We start from the raw sequence: 27,817 nt of genomic DNA, 5'->3' as shown, positions 1-27,817 counted from the left end.
GAGGAGATACTGGGGTCTGGAGCCATAAAATGTACTTTAGTGCCAAGTCCATTATGCTGGCTCTAAAATAATGACTCAGATCAATGTTAACACCAAGTCAAAGAAATCACCAACAAGAATCACTGTTTCAGAAAGCTAGGGGAAGGAATAAAGATTGATTCCTGTCATATTCCCAGAATATACTTTACATACATGCATGCACACACACTTTGTACATATTTTAGCACATAAACTTCCCATATGGTATTAGTTCATTCAATCATTACAGAAATCTTAGGAACAAGGTGATAGGAGTCCTTTTTATACTTGATGAAACTGATGCGCAGTGACTTATACTAACTTGATAAGGACACAGAGCAACGAAGCACATCTGAACTTGAAACTAGGGTACCTTTGGCTCTAAGTATCACTGGTTTCCCCACAAAAACACTGAAATAAAGTAAGCGTAGGAAATACATTCTTATCATTTATATTTATCAACCTGTTTTATAAAAAAATACTTAAAACTGAGAGACTATGTCCATTTTGCTGCCCAGCATCATAGGAATTTCTGTCTGTATCAAAAACAGAATCTGAGAAAAGGTGCTCTTTTTTAGAAAAGTACCAAAAATAAGTGGTGAGATTCATCCAAAGCTGGTCATTTTTTGTGAAAGGCACTCATGCCATAACTGCTTTTTACTTAAAAAGAAAAAAAAAAAACAAAACAAAACCCAGAAGCCAGTAATTTCAAGCCAGAAGGCTCTTGACAGAACTATGGCAAGCTCCTGGGGGAAATGCTTCACCTCAATGGAATCCAGACCAAATATGCCACCAGGCAGGAAATGCATGCCGGGTCCAAGTGCACCCAGATGGACAAAGTCATACAGACTGAACAGTGATCTATTTTGTCCCAAACTACATGCATCATTTAAAAATACATGCTTCCCCATGCTATTCCAAACTGTAAGTGGCATCTTTCACTTCTGGCAAAGAAAGCAAAGACTGTGGGACTCAGCTCATGAATGTATAAATAAGGTTTATTTGCTCTATGGAGGCACATGGAGAAAAAGGGAAGCAGGGAAAACCCCCGAATACTGAGGGGAGACTGAGCAGACTACACAGACTTCTAGACTGGATTTTGATTTTGGATATTGATAAAAACTCCCCTGGAGAATGTCATGCATTTTGAAACATTCACACCCCTACTAACACTAATCTGTTCTTTCCTTAAGATTAAGAATATAATGTTCAAAACACTTTAGATGAAATTCTAATGGGCTTAAATAATATATACTAACTTATCCTATTTACTTTTTAAAAAATATGCAAAAATCAGAGGAACTACATATGGAGTTCCAACTAATGCTATTTCCTCCTACTTCTTAATACTGAGTATGGGGGTGAGGAGATTTTGGTCTGTTTGCCAATTTCTTTTGGGCAAATGAGCTGAGAAAAGAAACTTAAAATATAGACATGCTCTAGATTTTTTAACCCTCTTCCCAGTCTTGAAAATTCTCTTTCTTTAATTTCGTTCATCCATTGGTCTCCCAGGTTTCTTTTAGAATCTATCGAGCACTAGAGGGTATTTTAACTGAGGATGCTACTCATTTTACGTCATTAGAAAGTGAGCTGAGGGCCTCCCTGGTGGCGCAGTGGTTGAGCGCTGGGTTGCGAAGCTGCCCGCGGCCTCTGCGGCGCCGGATCAATCCCCGGCTGCTCCCCGGCCACCGGAGGAGGGTCCCACATGGCGCGCAGACCTCTCCTGCCGCCCGCTGCTCCCCTCAGCAGTGTACTTCGGTCCTTCTGCCTGCTCTGCTCCCCGCTCTGGCTCTGGTGAATTCTCTCACCCTCCCGCGCTTCTGACTGTACCCAGTGCATGTATAAACAAAAAACAAAACAAACAAAACCAGCAAACAAATAAATAAAGCATGCCTCTATAAAAAAAAAAATAAATAAAAAAAAATTTAAAAAAAAAAAAAAAAGAAAAAAGAAAGTGAGCTGAGGTTTCTCTTAAGAATCTTCAGAATGGCCTGAAACCAGAAAGACAGAGAAACCCTTCCAGGAACAGCACTCCACAGCCTGAACACTGCTTCTCAAGTCCTCTCTCTCTATCTCCTGCTCAACCTTCACTGTTTATGGCCTCCACCCCCCACATACAAACTCCTATTGAGAGTAACAGAGTTAAAACTGTCAATTAAGGCTAAAGATGCTAGAGAGAAAAGTTAATTTCTTCAAACTCCACCCTATGAATGGTATTACCTTACTCATAACCATCATTTTTCATGAACAAAAGCAAGCTCATAATTAAACATTAGTGTTCTCCAATTTGGCCTGTACCTACCTACCTGACCACTGTCACACCTACCCTTCATAGAGTCTCCTCTCCAACAAAATTTCTGGAAGCACTAATTCTCACACTAAGAGCAAAAGTTCCCAAAAGGCGCTTCAGAGGGTTTTTGAAGTCAAAATTATTTTCATAATACTAAGATGATATTTATAGCAGTTTTCACTGTGTTGACATTTAACTGATAGGGCACAAAAAATATTGGATGAAATTGCTGATATCTCAGCAAAAGGTAAGATGATAGCACATATTAAACTAGCAATTTTTGTATTCCCAATACTACATACTCCCACTAAAAACAATGTGAGTTTCACCTAAGAATGTCCTTGTTGAAGCAGTAAAAATTATTAATTGTACTAAATCTCAACCCTCAAGTAGACACCTTTTTGATATAATGCTTAAAGTATTTCTGCTGCCTATGAGGTAGGATGGTTATTTCAAGAAGAGCACAAGGAAAACCCTTTTCACTTGAAAGAAACCAACTATATTTAAATTGGGGTACTATGCAGATGTTTTCTTAAAATTGAAAAAGGTATGCCTGTCATTCAAGGAAAACAACTGACAGTATTTGTTGCCAATGATAAAATGCAAGCTTTCAAGCAAAAATTAAAATTTTGAAAAACTTGTATATTCCACTGAAAGCTTGACAGCTCCCCAATAATTAATGACTTTACTGAAGAGATGGGTGGTAAGATTAACAAATACAATGTTTTCCTGTTGTATAATGAAATATGTCAACATTTGGAAGATCTTCATAACTCACTGAACCAATATTTTTCAAATCACCAATGCACAATGTTACAAAATAATGTATGGATAAAACATCCATTCAAAATGTAAGTGTCAGTGTCCCCCAAAAAGTCTATTTACATCATTTCAAATTCCCCACTATAATTAATCTTTAAGAAACTAACAATTATGAAGTTTTGGTGTAATATTAAAAAAAAATCCACAATTTCCTGAAAAGAGTATCAGAATGTTCCTCTTTCTTCAAGTAACTTATCTGTCTGAGATTGGCAGGATTTTCTTCATCCATTTCAACCAAAATAATTTATTGAGACACACTAAAGGTAGAAGCAGATAAGAGATTCCAACTTCCTTTGATTAAATCCTGCATTAAAGAGATTTCCAAATAAAACAATATCACTTATGTCACTAAACTGAAACTTTGGGAAAAAATGGTTAGTTTTTGTAACAGCCTATTTAGTTAACATCAACAGGTTTTTCTTTTAAAAAATAAATAACTTTTAAAAAAACCTCAGTTTTAATTTTTAATACATATTGATAGATATAATCCACATTGACATAATACTTTGGGATTCTTAATAATTTTTAAGGGTATAAAGGGGACCCACAAGACCAAATTTGAGAACACTACCTTAGTTCAAGTTCTTTTCTTTTTACTGTGCCCACTATTTTCATTTTCATTTTTTCACTTTTTTTCAACCCCAATAATCTTTCAACTCTGTCCTCTTCTTGTATCACATGAGTCTTCCAAGTCAAGAAATGTCATACTTACCTGGAACTTTATGATGCTTAGCTATTCTATAATCCTTGGCAAAAGTCTACCTGATATCACTACTTATGTTTTTGGGTAAATATATTCATTCCACATTATTATTTTTTTTAAAGATTTATTTATTTATGCATACAAGAGCTGGGGTACAGGCCAGAGGTGTGGGGGGTGAGAGGATTCACCAGAGAGAGCGGGGAATAAAACAGGCAGATGGACAGAAGTACACTGTTGAGGGGAGCAGCGGGTGAGTCAGAAGAGGTCTGCTTCACCATGTGGGAAGCTTACTGGCCAGCAGGGGGATCGAACTCATTTTGTAGAGGCTGCTGATAGTGTCATAGGTTGCATCTTAAACCCTTGCGCCACCAGGGAGGCCCACATTATTTTAAAGGCAAGCATGTCCCAGGCAATGTTTATTCTATATGCTAAAGATACACAGTGAATAAAACAGACCAGACCTGCCTCCTGCAGCATCCACTTCAGTGCCCTCACACAGAGAACAGAGGAGCACCAGAACCAACATCAGCTGAGAGCACCTGCTCAAACACAGAATCTCCACAATTAAAAAGCTATTTTTCCAGTTTTTTAAAGATCTATTTACATATGCACATAAGAGGGTGGGATGCAGGCCAGAGGTGGGGGTGGGGTGGGGGGGTGGGGGTAGGGGGGTGGGGGTAGGGGGGTGGGAGGGGTGTGAGGATTCACCAGAGACACAGTGGGGCGCAGAACAGGAAGATCCACTGAATACACTGCTGAGGGGAGCAGCCGGTGAGACAGGAGAGGTCTGCTGCGCCATGTGGGTCAGTTCCCTGGCCAGGGATTGAATTTGCAATGCTGCAGTAGCTGGGGATAGCTTCATAGTGCTGAGACTTAACCCCTTGCAACACCAGGGAGGTCTCCTACTTTCCTAGTTTTTAATGCAGAATTTCAGGCCTTGGTCATGACTTACTGAATCACAATCTGCATTTCGACAAGACCCCCAGGATATTCCTCTGCACATTTGAGATGTAGAGGAATCGTGCATCTCTCTCATTATTGTAAACTGTTTGCAGGCAACGTTTTACCTTTAATTTGTGGTACTGCTAATACTAATAATAGAATTTACTCATCACAATAATCATTCATTCAAACATGAGTACCCATGGCATGAACTCACTTTAAGGATTAGGCAAAAAAAAAAAAAAAAAAAAAAGAACAAAGGCAAACAGCTTATATCCTGAAGCTTTCCATCTCACAGCAAAGAAACAATGATTATAATAATAGCTATCAATTCAAAAAATGCTTTCTGTGGGCCAGGTGTTGTTCCATAGGCTTTATGTAACACTTTCATAAGAGAGGTAGGTACTATTATTATTTTCATTTTGGAGATAAATTTTATACTGAGAGCTTAAAAAAGTGATGGTGGTGGGATATATACCTATAAAACCAGGGAAGTGGCAAGTGCCATAGAGTTTAAGAAATTTAAAGGATTCTTGAGGAAGGAGCCTATGAAGTTCCCTGTAGGAAAGACATTCAGTTTTGGAATCATTCAGAGCACTAGCTCATTCCTTACACTATTAGGGACTCATTGATTGAAAGTGTGAGTGGGTTAAGTTTAGCCTATCATCCTTACTAAAAGGATGAACAGTCCTTACAAATATAGGCTAGTTTGTTGTTTTGTTTTTAATCAATCCAATAGTTCTTGACTCCATTACCAAAAATATAATAGACTTAAGGTGAAATGGTGTATCAGAAGTTGATTCTCTGACTCAGGGCCCTTGTTCTATAGCACAAGGAGGAAAAATAAACAAAAGGGATAAGATAGCAACTAAAAGGTGAAAGCCATTCAGAAATACTGAGAGGAGCTGAAGCTTGTTATAGATAAAAGAAGGAAGGGCAGGGAGTTGTGACATGTCTCACTTGTCCTCAGTGAGCAAGGCATGAAGGGAAATGTTGGTCAAAGTTGCCCCAAAAAGCACATCCCTGGAGTAGACACAGAAAGTAAAGAAGGAACTCAAAAACCAGCCCATTTTTAAGAAGTATTTCTAGACGTTTCCATCATCAAGTATCTTGCCACCCCTGGCTCTTGAGCTTCCCTTGCTATACCTCACCAACAGCTGCCCCTTCCCAATGATTTGGAGTTTGGACATCTCCATTTTCTCCCTTTCTAACAACTCCACATAGAACTATGACTATATTTCCTTCTAGAATATTCTGAGAAAGGGTTCTATGGTTTTATTAATATCACTCCACATAGGTATGAGGGATTACATAGACTTCTAGGCCCCAGCCATCTTGTACACCTAACCATTACATATACTATCATTTATATGGGGATAAGTGTCCTAATTAACGTATCAAAGTCAGCTTTCAATGTAAGCATATGACCCGCCATCGTAATATTAAGATGTACCAATTTGATGCATTCTATATAAAGATTTCTTCAAATGACACCACATACAATCTTCTAATAAGCAAATGATCCTTTTTCCTTTTTCAGTCAAATCTGTGAATATGAAGTTTTTATCCCATTGCTTTACACCTGAGGATTTTCTAATTAGAAAAATGCAATATATAAATTGCATGGGTAATTGCTAACTGTCCTCACATTTATGAAAATGAACTGAGTGTATGTACTGAGTCAGACTTGAGGCACAAAATTTATGAACCACCCACATCCTAGCTTTTGAAAAGCTAATGCCCCCCCACCCCCAAGCAGATTAACAGATGGGGAACTCTGAGAAGTCATCTAAAGATGTCTTCGGAAATTTCAAACATGTTTTGCTCAACAGTTCATGTTACACTTTACAATCCTAGCAGAAGGCATAGGACTGAGATGAAGACTATGATTAAGATAGGTATAGATCCAAAGATGTTGCTACTATGGCATTCCATGTATATGAACTGTCACAGACAAGGCTGACACTGGCCCAGTTTTCCCACCATAATCATTTCATGTGTATAGAACAGTTGCACCTCCTGACTGTTGGAACAGGGGTCCATAAGGACAATGCCTGGAGTTACCAAGGAGAGGACCCATCTATAAAATATGGCACCGACTGCTGCCTCTTTGGTACGTGAGTTCAGTGGTGAAATTTCTGGATTTACAAGAGAAAGGATAGATCCAGTTGTTGTTGCTGCTGTTAAAAGTTCCCGATTTTGGGCCTCCCCGGTGGAGCAGCGGGTTCAGAGCAGTGCTGTAAAGCTGTCCACAGCCTCTGTAGCTCGGGTTCAATTCCCAGCTGCTGCAGACATTAGAGCCGATGAAGTTCTCTGCCATTAATGAAGACTCGGAGTCTAAATGAATTTGCAATGGGGGGAGACTGGGGAGAGTGCCATCAAGAGCAGCTTGCCTTTCACTCTCCCAGCCCAAGCTTTAATTGAAGATATGAACAAAGGAACAAGAAAATAACACACAATTGTGTTTTTGCTTATACAGATTAATAAGTTACTGCTCAAAACAAGTTTTCCTGGTTAGTAGGGAACATGTGCACAAGCCAGTATGTCCTCAGAGAACAGAAGTCAATTCTGGGAAGAAGTTCTGTTTGCAGAACTTCTAACGTCCTGGAATGCCATATGCAGAGTAAACAGGTATTCTCCAAAAACTCCAGCTCCCTTTATGGCAGCAGGCTCCCAACACCCCTTTGGCCAGGGAGATACCCACATGGCACGGCAGACCTCTCCTGTCTCACTCGCTGTTCCCTTCAGCGGTGTCTTTGGTCCGTCTGTCTGTTCTGCTTCCCGCTCTGTCTCTGGTAAATTTTCTCACCCTCCCATGCCTCTGGCCTGTACCTCAGTTCGTGTATAAATAAATAAATATTTCACGAAATAAAAGTTTCCAATTTCTAAGCATTAACATCGAATTCAAAGGTTTCTAAAACATTGTCTACCAGACAAAATCTGTTTGTGGGTTGTTCTATGCAAGCCCAGGCCTTACCCACTCATGGTCTCTGAAGCTTCCCTGGCATCATGTTGGCCAGTCATTGCCCTAAAGTTAGGGTCATAGATTTTTCTTTTATATTCTGCATACTTCCTAAGAAAACTGCCTATGTTTAGAAAGTAATGTTTTCCAATTAGAGTAAGAAAAACAGCTATTACTGATGTTCCTGTCTGTCTGCTCTCAAGCTTTGATCAAAATGATTAATCCTATATTCCCATGCCATGTTTCCCGAACAATCCTACTCTCCAAAGCTGAGCCTTACTGCTCAATGCAAAGCTTTCCTTCTTGATCATGTTTTTCTCCCATGACCATATTTAGTCCCAATTTCAGCTGAGTCTGTGTTTTCAGATTCACCAGTATCAGGTTCATGCCTAAGTGTTCTATCTGTCTGGAACTTTCCAAAATATTTCATTGGACAAAATAATTTTCTTCCTTAGGTTCATGGGATGAAATGAGAAATATTTTTATACAGCTGTTTGGTAACCATCCCAGACTGGAATCTTCCTTTTCACAGAAGAAAAAATAATTTTGGAGCCTTTGGTAGACTTTTATGGGCCATTAATACTGAATCAGAGGATAGACCAGCTTTCTCTCTCAGTATTTCTCTGGCTGTCTCCTCTCTCTGTTTCAGAGGTGACACCACCCATCTAGCCCTTCACCCCTGAGCACAGGTATCCCCATTTACACATATGCATGCCCTGTGATCTCTGGGCCCAGGTGTCCATAATCACAAGTGTGCAGGCAGGAACACAGGTGCCAGTCACAGATGCTAATGGTGGGAGGGAGGAAAAAGCCTGAAAACTTCATTTACCCTACAACATCTTGGACCTCCAAGGCACTAAAATCTGATTTGGAATTCACACTGTCTACCCCAGAACACAGTGTGTCCAAGCTACTTTTGGAAACATCTCTGATCTGTCTTCTTGAATTCCTCCTGGCACATCATGGATCCCTCAGCTAGGAAGACAAAACAGGGAGGCTAGTGAAACACTGAAGGGTGTTTTAAAGATTAAAATTAATTTGGCATGGTAAGCTAGCTAAAAGGTGGCCTTTCTATATCCTGAATTTTTTTAAATATTATTTTACATATTTTTACATCATTTTTCATTTTTGCACAATGTATACATTTTCACCTTGGTTATAGTCCCCATACAATTCCCACCACCCTTGTTTTGATCCTACTCCCTTCTCTCCCCCCCCCCCCGCTGTGTGTCTCTGTGTCTCTGGTTTATAGTTGCTTGTTGATTTTAATTTTTACTTTATTATAATTAGTTTTTTTCCTGGTCCCTTACTTAGGTTTTCTAAATTCCTGCAATGAGTGAGACCATAGCTCAACTTATTTTGCTGGGCATGATCCCTTCCAGCTCCATCCATGCTGTTGCAAATTGCATGAGTTTATCTTTTTTGATTGCTGAGTAATATTCCATTGCATATATGTACCACATTGTCTTGATCCAGTCATCTATTTTCAGGCATTTGGGTTGTTTTCATAGCTTAGCTATTGTAAATAGTGCTGCGATAAACATAGGGGTGCAGGTGCCCTTTGGAATTAATGTTTCAGTGTCCCATGGGTAAATACCTATATATCCTGAATATTTTTTTTAAAGGAATGGGAGTATAAAAAAAGCAATTTAAAAATCATTTATTGTTAAAATTACCAAAAGTCAATGGATATAAACTATTTAGAAGTTTCATTAAAACATAAAAAGTGTTAATAATACAAACTTAACCAAAGCCTTAACACTCTTGAGCTAATGAAGGCCCAAGTGCTGCTGACCATGTTGACGTGATTCAGTTTGAGCACAGTTTTCACCCTCACCAACTATCTGGCTTGCAAAGGAGCTCCACTTTGCTCATTTCTAAGACTAGAAACCAATCAATGCGGGACATCAAAGGAAACAAATTCCAAGGCAATGCAGATCGATTTGCAATGCAAGGCAAAGAGTGAAAGCAACTGAAACTGAAATGGCCCTTTACCGTGGCTCTGACCCTTGTAGATCTACAGACTCCAGTACAAAGAATGTGTAGCCTGAATGACTAGCCCCCACTTTTCATTCCTCCCAGGAGACTAGACTATAAATAAGAATACTCTTATCCAAATGTTTTAACAATTATTTTATTAAAACTGTGCTTGATTTTTCCATGTCTGTAGGTCTACTGGTGTAGAAACCTCAGGGAGCATGCATGCCTGTGGCCCAGCTTCATTGATCTAATCAGCAAACTGATGGAACCTCTTACTCTGTGCTATATACTATGCAAAGAGGGTCCCATCCATACCTTAATAAAGACTTGGTTCCTTCTTTCATGGGACTTTATGTTTAAATGGAAACTTTCCAATAAGGTTTCAAACAGCTGAGAGCAACATGACCAGAGACCTGGAAACATTTCTTTGGGGGTACAGAAAAAGGACTTTCAGCAACTCAGAGGATCTAGAAAAGTTTCACAGAGGAGACAACACGTGAACTAAAATTCAACTGCTTATGGGAGTGGAAAGATGTTTTAAAACATAATTTTCTATTCTCCTGATTCTCAGCTACCACACCACACACATACAGCTGAAATGGATGAAGTATGATAGATTCAGCTTCAGAGGGCTATGTGCTATCATCTCGAGTCTGAAAAGTGGTGAGCACCAGCTGCTGTGTTTGTAAACTATGGTTCAAGTCCCAAGTCACACTGGCCACCTGAGTGTGCAAAAATACCATTCACAAAAGCTCACACATTTGTATCCAACCCTACTTATCATTAATTAAGTTACAAAAGTACTACCCAGGATCAGAATCAGGCACTGGCTAAGATATATATCAAATGAGTCACTAAATACATCAGAACCATGTTGGGATATGCACATGGCCTCTGCTTTTATTCAGTTCGTCATTACTTATTTATTAAGTTCACCTGTTATATCCCCTGCATTGATAATACAAAGATGAAAACAAACCAATCCATGACGTAAGGGTGCTGAAAGTCCTAACTAAAATCAGAGTTCAAAGTATAGGAAATTGACAATTAAAGGAGAAGTCAACTTTTATGTTGCTGCTGTTCTGATAATGATAAGCATTACAAACAATAATAAACACTAATATTTATTAAGCACTTCCCATAGGCCAGATACAGAGCTTAAAAACTCCTCGAAGGTGCTCTCACTTAATCTTCTCAATAGGCTTATGCCATTAGCGCTAAGTTAATGAAGCATTAGATTTGTTTTATTCTGTGCATATCCTGCGTTTGTACATTTCAGCAGTGAACTTAATGTTTAAATGGCTCTTACACAAGATTTACTCTGTATCTTCAACTTTATTAAGGCCCAAATTAAACCTAAGTTACATATTCATACCAACAGAGCACCAAAACCTGTACACAGGTGACATCAAAATGAAGTGTCTTTCAAACGTTTTATGAAGTTAACATAAAACACCAGGAGATTAAGAGAGGGACTACACATATTGAGACCAATCTGTATTTATCTAGCTTACCTCTGGCCATGGAGGAACTGTATCTCTGGCAAAATCCTAACTAGATTATAAGTTCTCACTTTTCAAATACCAAAATGATGCAATCCTTTCTTCCTAGAATTGGGATCAAGTCACTCATGAAGTTTTCTAAACTCCTATGAAATTCAGTGATTAAACTGATGCTTTTTTTTTAATCTAATAGTCTCTTCTCAAAAGGTAGAATACATAGGAGAAAAAGAAGAGCAACATATTATATACATGATTGATTTTGCAAGAAAGTTACTAAAATGCTGGAGGGGCCAGTTCGGAAAGAAAGGAAATAGAAAATAGACAATCTCTGGGGAAGGCAGTGTGTTTTATTTTATAAATAGCATTCTAACTTGGAAAGGTTTTACCCCTAAGGTAGAAATGAGTCTATTCTATTTTTTAAGGCTTCCCAAAGAATAGTCTACAATCCAGTTAATTGTGTCATGATTTAGTCATAAAACACACATGCCTATGATGAATACTTAGTTAACACAAGCAAATAAATATGCAAATAGATACACTTTTTATGTAAATATATGACACTGCATACTAGCATCTTAGAGAATATTTGCTCCTATTTTTGTTTGAACAGTATTTGTGTTTATTATCTAAACTATATAAAACACATCCTATGCGCTGCATAAATACATAATAAACACTATTTCATTAGAAGTGAAACATACGATGCTTAAGTTCATTGTAATCATTGTAAACATTTAATAGTGTGCTTCACTGAAAAGATGAAGTCAAAATACAAACCAATGCTGAATATAATCGCTTCCTTTATTTTACTCACTAATTTATGTAGTAGTCACTTCCTGATTCATGAACATGTGATCATGAAATAAAGAGGTTTCTTTTCAGTAAGAGTTCACCACTGGTTCTGAGGAAATTCCAAAACAACTTCCAAATATTATTAATAATGGTATTTTGCAACATGGCTGCACACTGAAAAAGATGCAGATTCCAAAGTGACCCTTTTGAAGAAAAGCACAGGCCTGGCATTTTTTGTTTTTTTTTTAAACGCCACCTCTTTGCTTTAGAGTCACATCTCACATATCCTTTGGAGTACATTTGATTCAAAACATCTATCCTTAGAGACTCATTAAGAGCCATCACCACACTATCATCCTTCACTTTAAAATTCAAAGGTCCCCAAATCCAACTTTAAGACAGAAAACTATACATATCTTCTCAACATGTCAGAAAGCTCTATCCAGTAACACCACATGCCAAACATTGTAATGGGCTCTGTAGAAAATTCCATGCACAATAGTATAATTTATACTAGAGCATTTACAATTATATGTATTATATTTTATTGTTATATTTGACCTATATTATGTTATACATTATACTATTTTATATATTAGTTTATATCTCCGAACAGTAAGAACTAAGTAAAAATATCTTTAATATAAAACTGAAATCAGCACCAAACACTGTACAAATAAGAGCTGCGCAGAGGGAACCTCATCACAGTAAACGGGGCAGAGCATGCATTGTCAGGCTAAATGGCCTCAGCACTCACTAAGCTAAGACACTATAGATAGCAATAATCTAAATACTCAGCAGCGAGGGAATCATTAAATAAATCTGGGAGCTTGACTACGGTGGAATGGCATGCCTAACCTTAAAAAGCTTGAGGTAGAAAAATGGTATGTCCTGGCCTGGACTGATGTATAAAATATAAACATAGACAGAAACAGAGCATTCCTAAGACAATCTAATGTGAGTCATTATTTTCATGTTGTAACATTTTACTATGGAAATTTTAAACATACTAAATTAGAAAAATCAGAATAATAAATCCTCATGACCTACCTTTAACAATTATAAATTTATGGGCAATTTTCTTTCATTTTTAATCCCCATTATTTTATAGACAATTCCACACGCAATATTATAATTTATACTAGTACATGTATAACTATATGTATTATATTCTATTGTTATAGTTGACCTATATTATGTTATATATTATACTATTCTATATATTAGTATATTAATATATATCTCTCAACAGTAAGAGCCCTGTAAAAATATCTTTAGTATAAAATTTGGGTAACTTTTAAAATTTTATTATAAATGTGAATATATGCCTAAAATGTTCACTGAAATAAAGTATTAAAAAAAGAAGGGGGGAGGCAGTAATGGTTATCAAAGGAGAAGGAGGATATGAGGAACAGGGGAGAATTCACTGCTCATTTGAAACCTTTCAGTAAAATTTAAACATACTATACCATGAAATGCCATGCCAGAAAAGGCAGCAGAAAGGCTGCCACACATAGAGGAAAACAGGCAGGCACTGAAAAAGGGAGGCAGAGTTTGGCTAGAGTGGTTTATAAAGATTCAGATACTAGCAGGTCACAATGTCCATCAGCTATGGGATATGAATTCTCTAAATGGGCAAAAAGTAATAGAGTTGTGAACTCAGTGACATTACTAAACATAATTATGATCCAAATAATGTGCAGGTCCAGACATTTATGAGATGAAATGTTCTCATCGTACCCTCTCCATTTACCTTATCTAGCTACACCAGCTGATGCGATCTATCATTTAAAGTATGAGGATTATTGGGGCACTGGTGGTAGGCATGGTATGAAAATACAGATTTGTAGAGGTTTAAACCTATAACTCCCAAAGATACAATGCTGTAAACCTTTATCTCAATCAACATCATTTGAAAAAAATATTAACTTCAAAAATAAGTACATAAAGATATCAATGTGAAATTAATAATAAGAAGAATAAAGTACTGGGATTTTTCCAGCCCTTATGGAAAACAGTATGGAGGTTTCTCAATATTTTTAAAATAGACTTATGATCCAGCAAGCCCACTTCTAGGTATCTATCTGAAAGATGCAAAAACACTAATTCAAAGGGGTATATGCACTCCTGTGTTCACTGCAGCACTGTTTAGCAAGTTAGCCAAGTTACAGAAATAACCTGTAAGGGCAGGACTGGGCACAGTGCAGGTTTTCTGATCCCATGCAGACCGGGTAAAGGAGGAGTCAGAGTCCTCAGTAGTTTTGCAGGTTTTTTATTTGGGGTTCACCAGGCATATGGCAGGCAGGGGTGCTGGCTGGGGGGCTGGGAGGTTGGCAGGCCTCCCAACCCCCAGCAAGTCTTCACTCTATCTGGACTCTCTGGCGTTCGTTCTGCTGCTACTGCGGCTGCGGCTACTGGTGCTGCTGGCGTCCCCCCGTGACGCCGCCCTTAAAAAGCACAGTCTTAGCTCAGCTGAATCCCATCTACCTATGCCCACTCCCTATTCCAGGTGCCCGCCATCAGGCATGCATTCAGGACAAGGATCCATCATCTATCCTGATGGTGGAAGGGCAGAAAAGCCTGACATTTTCTTTACCCTACATAACCTAAGTGCCCAAGGACAGACAGAATGGATGAGGAAGATATGGTGTATACATACACAAGAGAATATTACCTAGCTATAAAGAAGATGAAATCTTACCATTTGCAACAACATAAATGGAAGTAGAGGGGGTTATTCTAAGTGAAATAAGTCAAAAGGAGAAAGAAAAATAGCATATGATTTCAATCATGTGGGATATAGAGAAACAAAAACAAAGGAACATACAGAACTGACTATAGAACTGAAAGTACAAAAGGGGGAGTAAGGGCTGCGGAGCAAAGGTGGTTGAGGGTCCAATGGATTATGACGGAGGACTACGGGTGCTTTGGTGGTGGACATGGTATGGTTAACATACATCTGGAGACGGTGAAACTGTTCCCCCAAATTATATACAGGGGTATAAGCCATTGTTATCTCAAAAATAATACAATTTTTTAAAAAGGTGCTCGGATTTTAAAAGGTGCTTCAAAAATACTTCCTTTATTTTTTAAACAAATGAGTGTTTTAACATTTTCCTTCTCTTTTCCTTATCTGTAGTTCTTATAATTTCACTCTGCCTTCTAGGTTGGAAATACATTATTTCCTTCCCTACTGGTCTTACCTTTTCTATTTGCTCTATCTGTACCAAATTAAGTAATTCCTAGGACCCACTAGAGTAATTGCTGGTCTACATTAGAGAAATTAGCCATTGTGTAAGTGCTTATTTGCAATGAATTCAGGTACAAAAAAGTTTGTTTGTATCAGTTTGAGCATAAATAAGTCCTTTTGAGGACTTAAAAATAGTTGGCTCTCTTTTAATGGGATTATATCAAGCTCCTGGGAATTGTATTTCTTTTATTATTCTGCTTAACAAAATGCAGAATTTTTCAATTGTATAAAGATACAGTTCACCTGCATTTCAACCTTGTGATCAGTCTACATGTCTACAGGGGCTGTGAGAAGATAAGGTTAAAAGTAGCTGACAATTAGGACCCTATCACCATTTTCACTCTTCTGAAAACCTGAAGATGTTATGAATACAGACAAAAGTCAAGAAAGATCATTTTAATAAGAGTACTTAAAATCTTAAACTTCTGAATAGATTTTTTTAAAAAATGCCACTTTCTTCCTTTCAAATAGTACTTTAACAAGGCTAATAAAATGTTCGTAGTAAAGGTCAAGTGGGAAATGTCTTTAATGAAAAGACTTTTAAACATTTAACTTTTCATCAGTTTTGAACATAAATAAGTTCTTCTGAGGACTTTTAAACAGTTGGTTCTCTTTTGATGGGGTTATATCACGCTCCCGGGAATTGTATGTCTTTTATTATTCTGCTTAACCCCCCGTATTTTTCGATCATATATAGATACAGTTCACCTAAGCACTGGCAATGTAGTTTCTCAATTGATGATGTTTCACTGTACTTAAGCACCGAAGACCTACTTCTTTTACAAAAATGATTATCAGAACAAACGATATATGTGTGAGCCAAAATGAAAGCCATGAGGAATCTACTATTTTCCACACAAGCTGCCCAATTTTACCCCAAGAACCTTATTCTCTGTCTGAAAGTGGATTTTTTGGGCCAGTCTAGAGACTTTATCCATCAATAATGGAAAACACCAAAAGAAAGTGCCACTTGAGGCTACCCCGCCATTCCCAGGGGTACCTGTTTCATCCGGGGAACTGGGTGAGGCACTGTCTTGAGACAGCGTTGTCCAGCTGGACTCCTCATCACTGGGTGCCAGGTTCTGGATCCGGTGTAGTGCACAGTCGGTTTTGGCCCCTGTTTTCGGATGATCCTTCTTGGTCTCTGGGCTGGATGACACGGTGGCTACTTGGCCATCTTCAGGGCTGAATTGGGGTTTGTTTGGTTTCTGCAGCAGCAAATCACCATTGCTGATGACGGTGCTGGCCTGGCCCTGGCCTGCCTGGGACTTCTCTTCCACATCCCCATGGCTGTTGCCTAAGTTCTGCTCAAGTTCTCTGGTTGAGGTTTCCAGGTCTGCATAGTAATTTAGAAAGCTCTTGGTTCTCCTGGGTTGGGAAGGTAAAATTTCACAGCCCGAGGAATCCCGAGGGGGTGCCTCTTTCCCCTCTAACTTCTCAGAAGTTATGTTGATGACTGCAGTGGGGCTGACGTTTTTGTTGGGGTCCTGCTGCCCTTGTTCCGCAGCCTTCCGGAGCTGGTTCTCCCCATTTTTCACCAGCTTGATGTTGGCAGAGCCGTTTCCCAGTAGGGGCTGAGCAGCTGGATCCGAGAGGCCCATGGCTGCCTGGATGCTAGTCAGTGCATATTTTTTCCTGCATTTGGGGGGCGTGCTGTTCTTGGTTTCTGTGTGCTTGATTTCAGCATTCAAAAGTTCATTGTGGGAGGAACGGAGATTAAGGGTATTTGGTGGTGTGACCGGGCTGTTCCGATTTGCGACGTCTGTGGTTCCGCTGCTGGCCATAAACGCCGGCAAAGTGTCGACACCTGAGTCAGCTGGAAAAAAAAAAGACTGGGTATCAGACAGCCGCCAGGTTAAACTACTGAGCATAGAGTGTGCACAGACTATTTTGTACAGAAAAGCAGAAGAATTAATGCCTCCATTGCATACATCCGTCTAGAATTAACCCATTTCCACTTTATTCTCACATGTTAAATAGGAACAAATAAAAGGTTTAATGTGGACCCACAAAAGCCAATTTCTAGAAAAATTAGGAGGTCTGAGGATCTAATTTTTCTTAGAATGAAAATATATCTCTCTTTTGAATTCACATAAAAGCATTTCCTTCTGAGAACTGGTCCTCATAGTTTACAAGCTTAAAAATCATCCCTTTTCTAAGCATTTAAGCCACATTGACTCTGTAGTTTCTTAGAGCAACAGAAAAGTAGCTCAAAATTCCATTGGGGTTCCCACTTTTTTAATTAACGTGAAAGGTCACTGTTCAATGATGTACCCTATGTGCAACGTCATTTTTCTCAACCTATTCAGAACCTATTATGTTCTGAATGCCTAGAAAAATCAAACCTCTGTTTGCAATTTGTTAACACACTTGACCTGGGCTTAATGTCCCTACTAAACAGAAATGCTGAAGAAATGGCTTCACTGCTCAAGAACATACACACATAAAACCACTACTTACACCACAGCACAGAGCCCTTGGCTACAGACCTGTTAGAGCCTCCAAAGGAGTCTGAATACATTCCACTGAATTAAAATACCAACTCAGCTGGCTGCAGTCACCATGTGCCTTTGTACTACTCCCAGAAAACTATTTGACAGTTGCATTTATCTGAAATATTGTTCACAGCATTAGTGATTTATTCCACGTGTCTCTTGCTAGGACGAAAGAAAGGTTTCTCAGAATTGAAAGGAATAAAATTGATCAGCAGCAGTTCCTAAGGTTTCACATTTCTCAGTTTACAAGGAATGGCTTCTTTCTGATCTGATCCTTTCTGCTGCATAGAGAGGCAAGGTAGTCAGTATGTGTGTGTGTAGCTTCTAACATTCCTAAAATTGCATTGTGACAACTCCCTCTTCCACCCCACAGGCAAAACAGGGACCTCCATAGGAGAGGAAGGCAAGAAGTTTCCCTGTTTGGGAGCTTAGAGGCATCTCTTTCTATCATTAAATACTCAGGGTGGGCTATTTTAGAAGCATCACTCACTCACTCTACAGTCTGCTCCTTCTAGGAAACTAGACCCACCTGCACATTCTATCCACACCCATAAACATCTGTGCAGCTCACAGATTTATAACCTGTGACCATGTGACCCACAGTGGCAGAAGGGGCTGTAACCCAAAGTGGTTAGACCTGAGCCCTCATTCTTCAGAATTATTATATATTATAAAGATTCTTGCGTATCAGCACTCCACCTCAGCACTTGGGCCTCATTTATAGGAACAGAGAATCTACTGTTTCTTCCTTTCAAATGACAATATGACAACTAAATTTTTAGAATTCCTTTTTATACTATTCTGGCTACTGTTATCATTTTAAGGAAAATATATACCTCAATTTGTAATTCATCTGGGACAAAATGGATGGACCTAAAGGTGATTCAGTTAAGTGAAATAAGTCAGAAAGAGAAAGATGGACATCAGGTGGCTTCACTCATCTGTGGAATATAAATAACCAAAGAACATACACAGGCAAAATGCAGCAGGAATAAATCTTGAACTCGGTGAAAGAATATAATGGCTACCAGAGAGAACAGGGAGGAGGGGATAAGGGTAGTTTGGTGGAGGGTGAGTGGGACACGAGCACATATGGAAGAGCAAAGTGTAACCCCAGAATTAAAATTAAAAACAATTATAATTCAACCTTACTCAAGAGTAGCATCTGATATGAGAAGAGCCCTCCTTGAGCCCACATACAGTTTTCCCTGAGACATATGCCCATGATATAAGCACACAACAAGAAATTATATTAGATTCCTGGGTATTTAGAGTGACATTATTATGAGAAAGCTGGAAATCTGTTGGCTTTTTAAAAAGCATGGCAACAAATTTCTACAGGGCTATTTTACAATGTTAGGTATGAGCATCTAGTGTTGTTTTTAGGGCAAAATTTTTATTTTGTTTATAAACATAAACATTTCCAGAAAGAATACCATCAAAATTTTTAGATAACTTAATACTTAAGTAGCCTTTATTTCCTGGATGTGACAGATAAAAACTTTCAGCCATATTCTCATCAGCCTTTGGAATCCCTCACCCTTCCTCTTTATAATTCCTCTGATTGCTAGAAATCACAGGTTGGAGGATGGAGAGGGGGTTGAGACAGAATAATGGAGCAATCCAATACAAACTGTATATACTATTTTTATAGATCAAAGTCTAAACATAGTTTGAGTATGTCTTTGCTATCAAATGATGGCATCATTGGGAAGCAAAATAAAATGATTAGTTCTAGGACTAAGGCAGTTAGGTTAATCCGCTGAAGCACACATTTGCCTCCAGGAGTTACTTCATCAGCTAGGATGGGCTCCAAGGTAGAAATAGGTAGAAATAGGTAGAAGCTGGCAAAATCCCAGCAAGATCAAGATGGCAGGAAGGAGTTCCCCGCAAGGGGGTGGCAGTGCCCACGAGGATAAGAGCACAGGACTGGGGCCAGAGTGATGAGGCTCAAGCTCTGTCTGGACTACTTACTACTACTTACTACTACTGGAGGGTTTCGGACACCTGGTTTTCAGCATCCTTGTCTGCAATATGGGGACACCAGTAGCAGCTGGTTGTTGTGAGGATTAACAAGACATGCTGCAGGGAGTTTAGCACAGCACACACAATGGAGCGGCCCTCCTCTTACCCAGTGGCAGAGCACAGGGGCTGTTTGCCAAGGTTGTCTCTGGTCTGAGTGATGAAAATGGTCTTGTTGCCCAGACAAGAAGGGCTAAAGAAGTCAGGTCTAGAAGGGTTTCAATATGAAAAGGGTGGGGGGGGGGGATCACATTCCTCAGGTTTAAGAGGAAGGAGTTTTTGAGTTTCTTTTTTTAAAAGGAAGAAAAGCTTATAATACCTCTTGAAATCTTCTAATAGTTGGCTGTCTTGTTTGGAGTTAAAAAGCCTAAGAATAAATCCAAACTCTTCGATGCAACAGAGAAGTTACTTAAACTCCTCACTTTACAGTAAAATGGGGATAATAATGGTATCTCTACCTCACTGAGCTTGTGAGGACTGAGCAATGGTGGCCCGGCATTAACCGCATGCCTGGCACAATGGAAGAGCTCAGAACCATAGGGACCATTAGTACCCACAGCTCCCTCCCCCTGCACCACCAGGGAGGCCCAAAGTTCACAATTTTTAAAGTACAATCCCATGCTGCTTAGTGTATTCAGAATTATGCATCCATTGCTATAATCTAATTGCAGAACTTTATCACCCCAGAAAGCAAGCTGTACTTATCAGCAGTCATTCTTACTCTTCCCTTCCCCAGGCTCTTGGCAACCACTAATCTATCTTCTGTTTTTATGGATTTTGCCCATCCTGAACATTTCACTCAAATAGAATCATACAATATGTGGTCTCTAGTGACTGGCTTCCTTCCCTGAGTACATCCTCAAGGTTCATCTATGTTGTAGCATGTATCAGTGCTTCATTCCTTTTTATGGCCAAATCATATCCATTGTATGGATTACGATGTGTTGTCTCTCTTCATCAGTCGATGAACATTTGGGTTGCTTCCAAATTTTAGCTATTATGAATAATGTTGCTATGAGCATTCATGCAGTTTTTGTGTGCACATATGCATTCAATTCTCCTAGATATATACTAAGACATGGAGTTGCTGAGTATAACTCATATGCTTTATATATATATTTAACCTTTTGAGGACCTGCCAGACTGTTTTGCAAAGCAGTTGTACATTTTACATTCTCACCAGCAGTATATGAGGGTTCCAATTTCTCCACATCCTTGCCAACATTTGTTATTGCCTATTTTTTGTTACAGCCATTCTAGTGGGTGTGAAGTGGTTTCTCGTGGTGGGTTTGATTTGCATTCCCTTTCATTTTTACATTCCCAGAATTTCCAGTGTCTTTTGCAAAACCTTGTATATAAGAGTACTCAATAAATGTCTGATTCATTAATCCATTCACTCATTCACTAAGTATTTATTGAACAGTAACTATGTGTCAGTTGCTTGAACTCAAAAGAACATAAAACAAGCAAAATGAATGATGAATGAAAAAGCAAATACCAGTAACTCTGAAGGCAGGTCCTCAGTTCAGAGGTGGCTCTGCCCCTGGATTTCTGGCAGGTGGACGGTGCCTATAATTTTGCAATTACCTCCACACCTATCCATCATGCTATTTTGTAACATGACTTATAAAGTTCCAGTATCAATTCAATAGGATGGATTACTAATCCAGAGCTAGGTATATGTTCAGATTTAAGAATATAAAAAAGTCAAAATAAGGGGGGTGGAAATTGTGTGGAGACTATAACCAAGATGAAAATGCATACATTGTGCAAAAATAAAAAATGATGTAAAAATATATAAAAGAAAAGAAAAAAAGAAAAAAAAGAGTATAAAAAAGTTAATATTAACAATCAGTCTCCTGCATTCATGATGGAGAAACATTTATTATAGCCTGGCATGTATTTCCACCTTTTCTGGAGAGAGCTTCACCCTTTTTCTTGAGGAATCAGTCTTCTCCCATGCTCATTCATTCATTCAATCAACAAAAATGACTCTACCCCTTACTTCCTTGGGCACATGACCCAAGTCCAGACACTCAGAGCAGCAAATCCCCATGGCTATGGTGACTGCTTCAAGGAACAGCATGTGACTCACAAAGTAATCCTGAGGCTTTTGCTAGAATGATCAGAAGTGTTCTCCTTTCACTTCTTGATAGAGAAGATAAAAGTCTGAGAACTTAAATCTTCATACTTTTGTCTACCCTGCCTTCCCCAGTCACCTCCCTAACTGACCTTACCTTTCTCCACCTGCAAAGTCCCGGCTTAGTTAAGCTATTTAGGTGGTGTCTGAAGCCAATGAGTTACTCATTCATGCTGGTCTCTCCCATGGATACAGGAAGTAATATGTTATTATTAAACTTCTATTTGGCTTTTTTTCCTCTTATTAAAAAAATAATAAAAAGCCTAGAGCTTCAAGGTGTCACCATGGAGAGATAACCTATAAAAGTATGAACTTAACAAACAAGTAAGCAGAGTCAAGAGACAGAGAAAGACGCAAGCTCGAAAGATATTGTCGGCATCCCTGAAACAAGTCGTGCCTGAATCATGGACAACTAGGATGTCAAAGCCCAAAGATTTTTTTTTTTTTTTTTTGCTTGAACCACTTCTAGTTGGATTTCTCCTTTTAGCAACTAAAAGAGCTTTAGTAAATACAAGAGTATTTTTTATAAGCCTAAAGAAAACCAGGTAAGCCAGAGTCATTTTAATTTCATTTAATTTCTCAAACCCATTCACAAAGACCCCAGCCCTGAGATGTGACCCCCACAACTCAGATCACAATCTGCCAACCAGGGCATAAGGCTGCAGCTGAACCCGCCCACCTGCTCTCTGCTCTGAGCCCGCTAGCCTTCTGCCAAAGAAAAGTCTTCAACGACACCCTGCTGCTCTCCCTCATTTCCCAATTCCTGCCACGCATCTGAAACTGGAAGCTGACCAGGGGCTCAGGAGGTCTGGTATCTGCCCCACTCTCGAAGGACACTTCATGTGTTCTCTGTTTTCAGTCTTCTGCTATGCAATTTTACATTCCCTGAGGGGTTAACTGCAAAGCTTCTACCCTGAGGAATGTTGCCTTTTGAACCAAACCTCAAAGTACTAAGGAAATGAAATAAACTTAGGGTGGTTTTTTTTACTTTTCGTTTTTTTTCATTTAGGAAGGAGAAGCAAAATAAAGCTGGTTTCCTGAAAATTACTGATGAAAGTCAAGCCTCAATGTGACAAAAATGATAAGAACTCCTCTATGAACAAAAGAGGTAAAGGTTATTAGCAGGCAGCTTGGATCACTGTGTCAGAGAGCTCACAGGTCTAGAACCTGGGAAGTTTCTAAAGCTGGGAGAGCAACTTCTACAGTGATTTACAGGCAACTTTCCCAGAGACTTCAACAGTTGGTCTTACCCACCCAAGGGCTGCCCTCGCCCACTTAACTCGACTGGCTGAGGGTTGAGGAGAGAGGTTCAGAGAAGGTATCACACACATTAAAAAAAAATACAGCTGAGCAGGGTCTTGCAGGGTAGGTAAGAGTCCACCATGGACAAGGACGAGAAATAAACCCCAGGTGGGAACGCCTGACATTCCAACCTCACTCCTGGCAGATGTGGCAATTGGTTATTTAGGAAATATGAATCAGAAGTGGTGTAATCAATTAAGAAGACTGTCAAAGTAGTCACTTGGGATATTTAATGTTTATGCCAAGGACATTTTTTCTTTGCCCAATTTCTAGGCTGTTTTCATCATTTAGAAGAGTGTCACTGTCTTCTAAAGATGAATGAATTTTAAAAAAATAGAAAAAGAAAAATAGGGCCTCCCTGGTGGCGCAGGTGGTTGAGCGCCACACTGTGAAGCTGTCCGCAGCCTCTGCAGAGTGGGTTCAATCCCAGCCGGCCAGGGAGAAACCCACATGGCGTGGCAGACCTCTCCTGCCTTGCCCGCTGCTCCCCTCAGCAGTATATATTGTCAGTCTGTCTGTTCTGTTCCCAGCTCTGTCTCTGGTGAATCCTCTCATCCTCCCATGCATCTGGCCTATACCCTGGTTCTTGTATAAATAAACAAACAAACAAATAAATAAATAAATCTTTAAAAAAAGAAAAAAGAAAAAGAAAAATACCTGATGGTCTCACTCATAGCAGGAATTTAGAAAACCTAAATAAGGGACCAGGAAAAAGACTAATCATAATAAAGTAAAAATCAAAATCAAAAAGCAACTATAAACCAGAGACACCCTGGGGAGGGAAGTGGAAGGGAATTGTATGGGGACTATAGCCAAGATGAAAATGCATACATTGTGCAAAAATGAAAAATGATGTAAAAAAATATAAAACAAAAAATAAAAAAAAATAACTTGGAAAAAAATAGTCAAAAAAATATATAGCTGTAGAACTTTATGGCCCAGGCTAATGAATAGGTCAATGATCAAGCTTGGGAATTCTAGTTTAGATTTAAAAAAAATGGTGAGCAATAAAGTAATGACACAGGTTTTCTTAAAGAACTGGTAAATTGGGTCTCAAATCAATTCCAAAAGGGAAAAAGGAAACTTTAAATAATGTCAGAATCCTTGAAACAGAGGCAGTTATGTCATAAGCTAAGACCTCTTCAGAAAGAACTTTTAAGTTGAATCTTGAAGGTTCATCAGGAATTTTCCAGGCAAAATAATGGTCTAAATTATTACTTTTTTTTTTTTTTTTAAGGCTTACTGTAGTCCCAACTCCAGAGTTGGAAGACAAAATTGAAGTTATTCCATATCCCTATTATTGATTCAGATACTCCCTCACTATTTGTTACTTGAATTTTCAAGTAAAAAATGGCTGAAATATGATACTGAAAGAATACTGCTTTCCTGTATTGGTGCAGTATTACATTCTATACCAATGTATGATACTAGTGGTTGCTATTAAAAACCATGTTGGGGGCCTCCCTGGTGGTGCAAGGGGTTAAGTTGCAGCACTGCAAAGCTGTCCACAACCACTGCAGCATGAGTTTGATCTTCGGCCAGGGAGCTACCCACATGGTGCAGCAGACCTCTCCTGTTTCACCAGCTGCTCCCTTCAGCAGTGTATTTCAGTAGATCCACCTGTTCTGCTCCCCACCCTGTCTCTGGTGAATCCTCTCACCCCCTGCACCCCTGGCCTGTACCCCGATTCTTTTATGCATAATAAATCTTAAAAAAACATGATGGACAACAGTTTCATTATCTTTTATATAATTATCAATGAGTAAAGCAATTTGAGTACAGGAAGAACAAATACATTAGCATAAGAAAATATAGTGACAGTAACAAATTTCTAAAAGTTAGTCAGTTTACCTTCATTTAGAGGAAAACATGTTATTTTATATATTTGCCAGCTTTGTTCATTCAATGTTTCGACACCAAGTCTGTCTTGCAAAGTAATTAAGAGTCCTAAAAGGAACTATTCTTCACATTTAAAATGTTTTTGTTGAAAGAACAAAAGCATTTGCTCTGATTTTCGAAAGTTAACATACGTACTCAAATAAATATTTACCAAGAAAAATATACTCCTTTGCCAAATTATCACAGTATGATTAGATGGTCTTGAAAAATTACCTCTAAGTTTCTAATTTTCCTGTGTGAACGTAGTCTCTCATTTTGTTTTTTGGCTGTTTTTAACAAAAAGGATCTTTTCCTGACACTCATATACCTCTGCTGAGTGTAGTGTTTGTTTTATTAAGTTTTATTTTAGTTCTCTGTTGAAATGGAACATGGAGTGTCAAACAAAGGAAAAAGGAGCTTGAACAATCTTCACAAGCTCAATTTTAGAATTTAAAGAGATTAATATCTCTTTATCCATGGTTGAAATCTATTTATTTAAAAATTCAGAACATGCTGAATGGTACATGTCCTAATAAGGATGGAACATACCCAGATCTATCTACCATGGGAAGTCCTATACTACATTTAATTTGTAAAGTCACTGCAATTGCTTTTTCCTTATGATATTTCTGTGAGGCTGAAAATTAAAACCCAAACCACGTTGTGGGTAGACGAGCATCCATCATGACACAAAGAAAGGGCCATACGATAAAATTAAGATGGCTCTCTTAATGCCTGAAATTAATCAGCACTAGATTCAAGTAGAATACAGAATTGGGGAAGCTCTGTTCTACACATACCCCACTATTGCTAAGATGCAGCTTAGAGAGACTCAATACCAACATCTCCTTTATTCATATTTAACACTTCACTGGCTTATCAATAGCAGTGCTAGATGCCAATATTTTGAAATTGCTTTGATTTTCCTGTTATACTCAATTAAAATATTTCTTACATTCTGATATTAGCAGACTATGCAATGAATTCTATCTCATTTTAATGATCTACTTTTCTATCACATTAGAAAACCATGTTATTTTAGCAAAGCATACCTTTTACAGCAAAACAATCATTTAACATACATATTTGTTAAGGCTTTAATATTCAACTGCTTCTCTGCATTGAAAGATGTAAAAGTGTATCTGACCTGGAAGTACTTCTGACATGGATCACTGGACGCCAGCAATGGTGCAGGAAATGGGTTATAATTTGAAATCTGAAAAGAGGGATCATTTGAGAAATTAAAACCCCAAAATAACAAAGCACACAAGGAAAAAAACATAGCATTGAAAGTCCTTCCAAACATTGTTTAAAATGTTAAATTTTAGCAAACAGCGTCCAAATTTTCTTTATCATTGGACATAGCACTTTTTTTCTGGGGGGGGGGGGTTGGTTCAGGTCATTTTTTTCCAGATTTTTTTTTTAATAAATCAACAAAATTTCCACAGTATTCTGCATGCTAACAGGATTTCCCAAGGCCATGAAAGATACTAGTTCTTGAACAATAAAAAATAACTTTAACAATGAAAACATAGGAAAGCTATCTATCCAAATTCCAGGTGTTTATCACTAGCTCCGTCCTACAGGCTAATGGGCTTTATCTGTGCGACAGCTAAGCTCCTTAGTAAAGAAAGCTTGAGAAGACACAACATAAGATGTCACCAAAAGACAGCGAATATTAAAATTATAACGCAACCATCTCTTGGCCTGCAAATATTCTACATCAGATATCTTCACCACTGGGAATCTGTTCCCCATGACAATTTTCTTTGGAATCCAGGATAATTACAAACAAATGGCAATATCACAGAAAGAAGTTATACATTGATTATTATAAATTTCTGTTCTCCAATATGTTCAGATTCTTTCTGGCAGAAAACATGAGTTTCCTATATGACACCATTCACATCATTAATGATGATTAGAATGAGCTGCAGAGACCTTGTTTCTGAAGACAGACATATGCAGGTAAAACACAATCTACACTGACTCAGTGGCAGACCAAATCAAAGAAAGAGAAGACCAGGGCAATCCAAAGTACAATATTCATCAATAAAACTGTTAAAATATTGGTCCAGAAACAAAATGCTGTGTCACACAAATTAATTTCAAATTTAATGTGTACAACCACATGTTATTGGTGATTTTAGCAGATGCAAAACCAAGTATCGGCATATAAAGACAGGGAAGCTTTTCAAAAAGTTTCACTGCTGATTTCCTGCAGATCATTGTAGATCATGTAATCACTGATCCAACAAAGAGAAAGGACATTTATTCCTGTTACTGTTGACCCATTTTTTCCAACACCAGTTGCGAAGAATACATGGAAGTAAAGAAAAACAGGGTTTCTGCTATAGCACAAAATGCAGAAAAAATTTCACTTGAAAATTTTGCTCTGGAATTAAAGACTGTCCAAAAAGATGATCCGCCAATCATTGCCAGCAAATGCATGATCGTTACAAAGACTGTACTTCAGTTACATCAATTTTTCCAAATCACAAGTTTCCAGAAACATGTTTGCCAGTACGCACAACAGAACATGAAGGTCTCAGCAAAACCAACAACATTAAAAAAACATTATCCAGAGTTTGTCTCCTGTCGCACTTCAATCAATATACATTGCAAGAACCACAAAAACTGATGCTAGTGGAGAACTGCTACTGCCTATATACACATTAAAGACAAAAAATAAAAACACTGAAGAGGACTTAAAAGGGCT

General features: G+C 38.5%; 1 protein-coding gene across 2 annotated transcripts in view; it reads right to left on the bottom strand.

Annotated features, from left to right (window-relative positions):
- The window catches only part of APBB2 (amyloid beta precursor protein binding family B member 2), a gene marked incomplete at both ends in the record, with an annotated part of 202,904 nt that overhangs the window by 146,582 nt on the left and 28,505 nt on the right, over window positions 1-27,817 (bottom strand). Inside the window, one exon of one of the 2 annotated variants that reach the window (XM_084233650.1) lies at window positions 16,262-17,077. In XM_084233650.1, coding sequence (XP_084089776.1) covers window positions 16,262-17,077 — 816 coding nt within the window. Of the gene's footprint in view, window positions 1-16,261; window positions 17,078-27,817 lie in introns of those variants that run through there. The other variant, XM_084233651.1, reaches the window with a different exon arrangement.

This window comes from Talpa europaea (genome assembly GCF_964194135.1).
Source record: "Talpa europaea genome assembly, chromosome: 5".
Taxonomy (NCBI): domain Eukaryota; kingdom Metazoa; phylum Chordata; class Mammalia; order Eulipotyphla; family Talpidae; genus Talpa; species Talpa europaea.
This window is presented reverse-complemented; position numbering and strand designations above follow the sequence as displayed.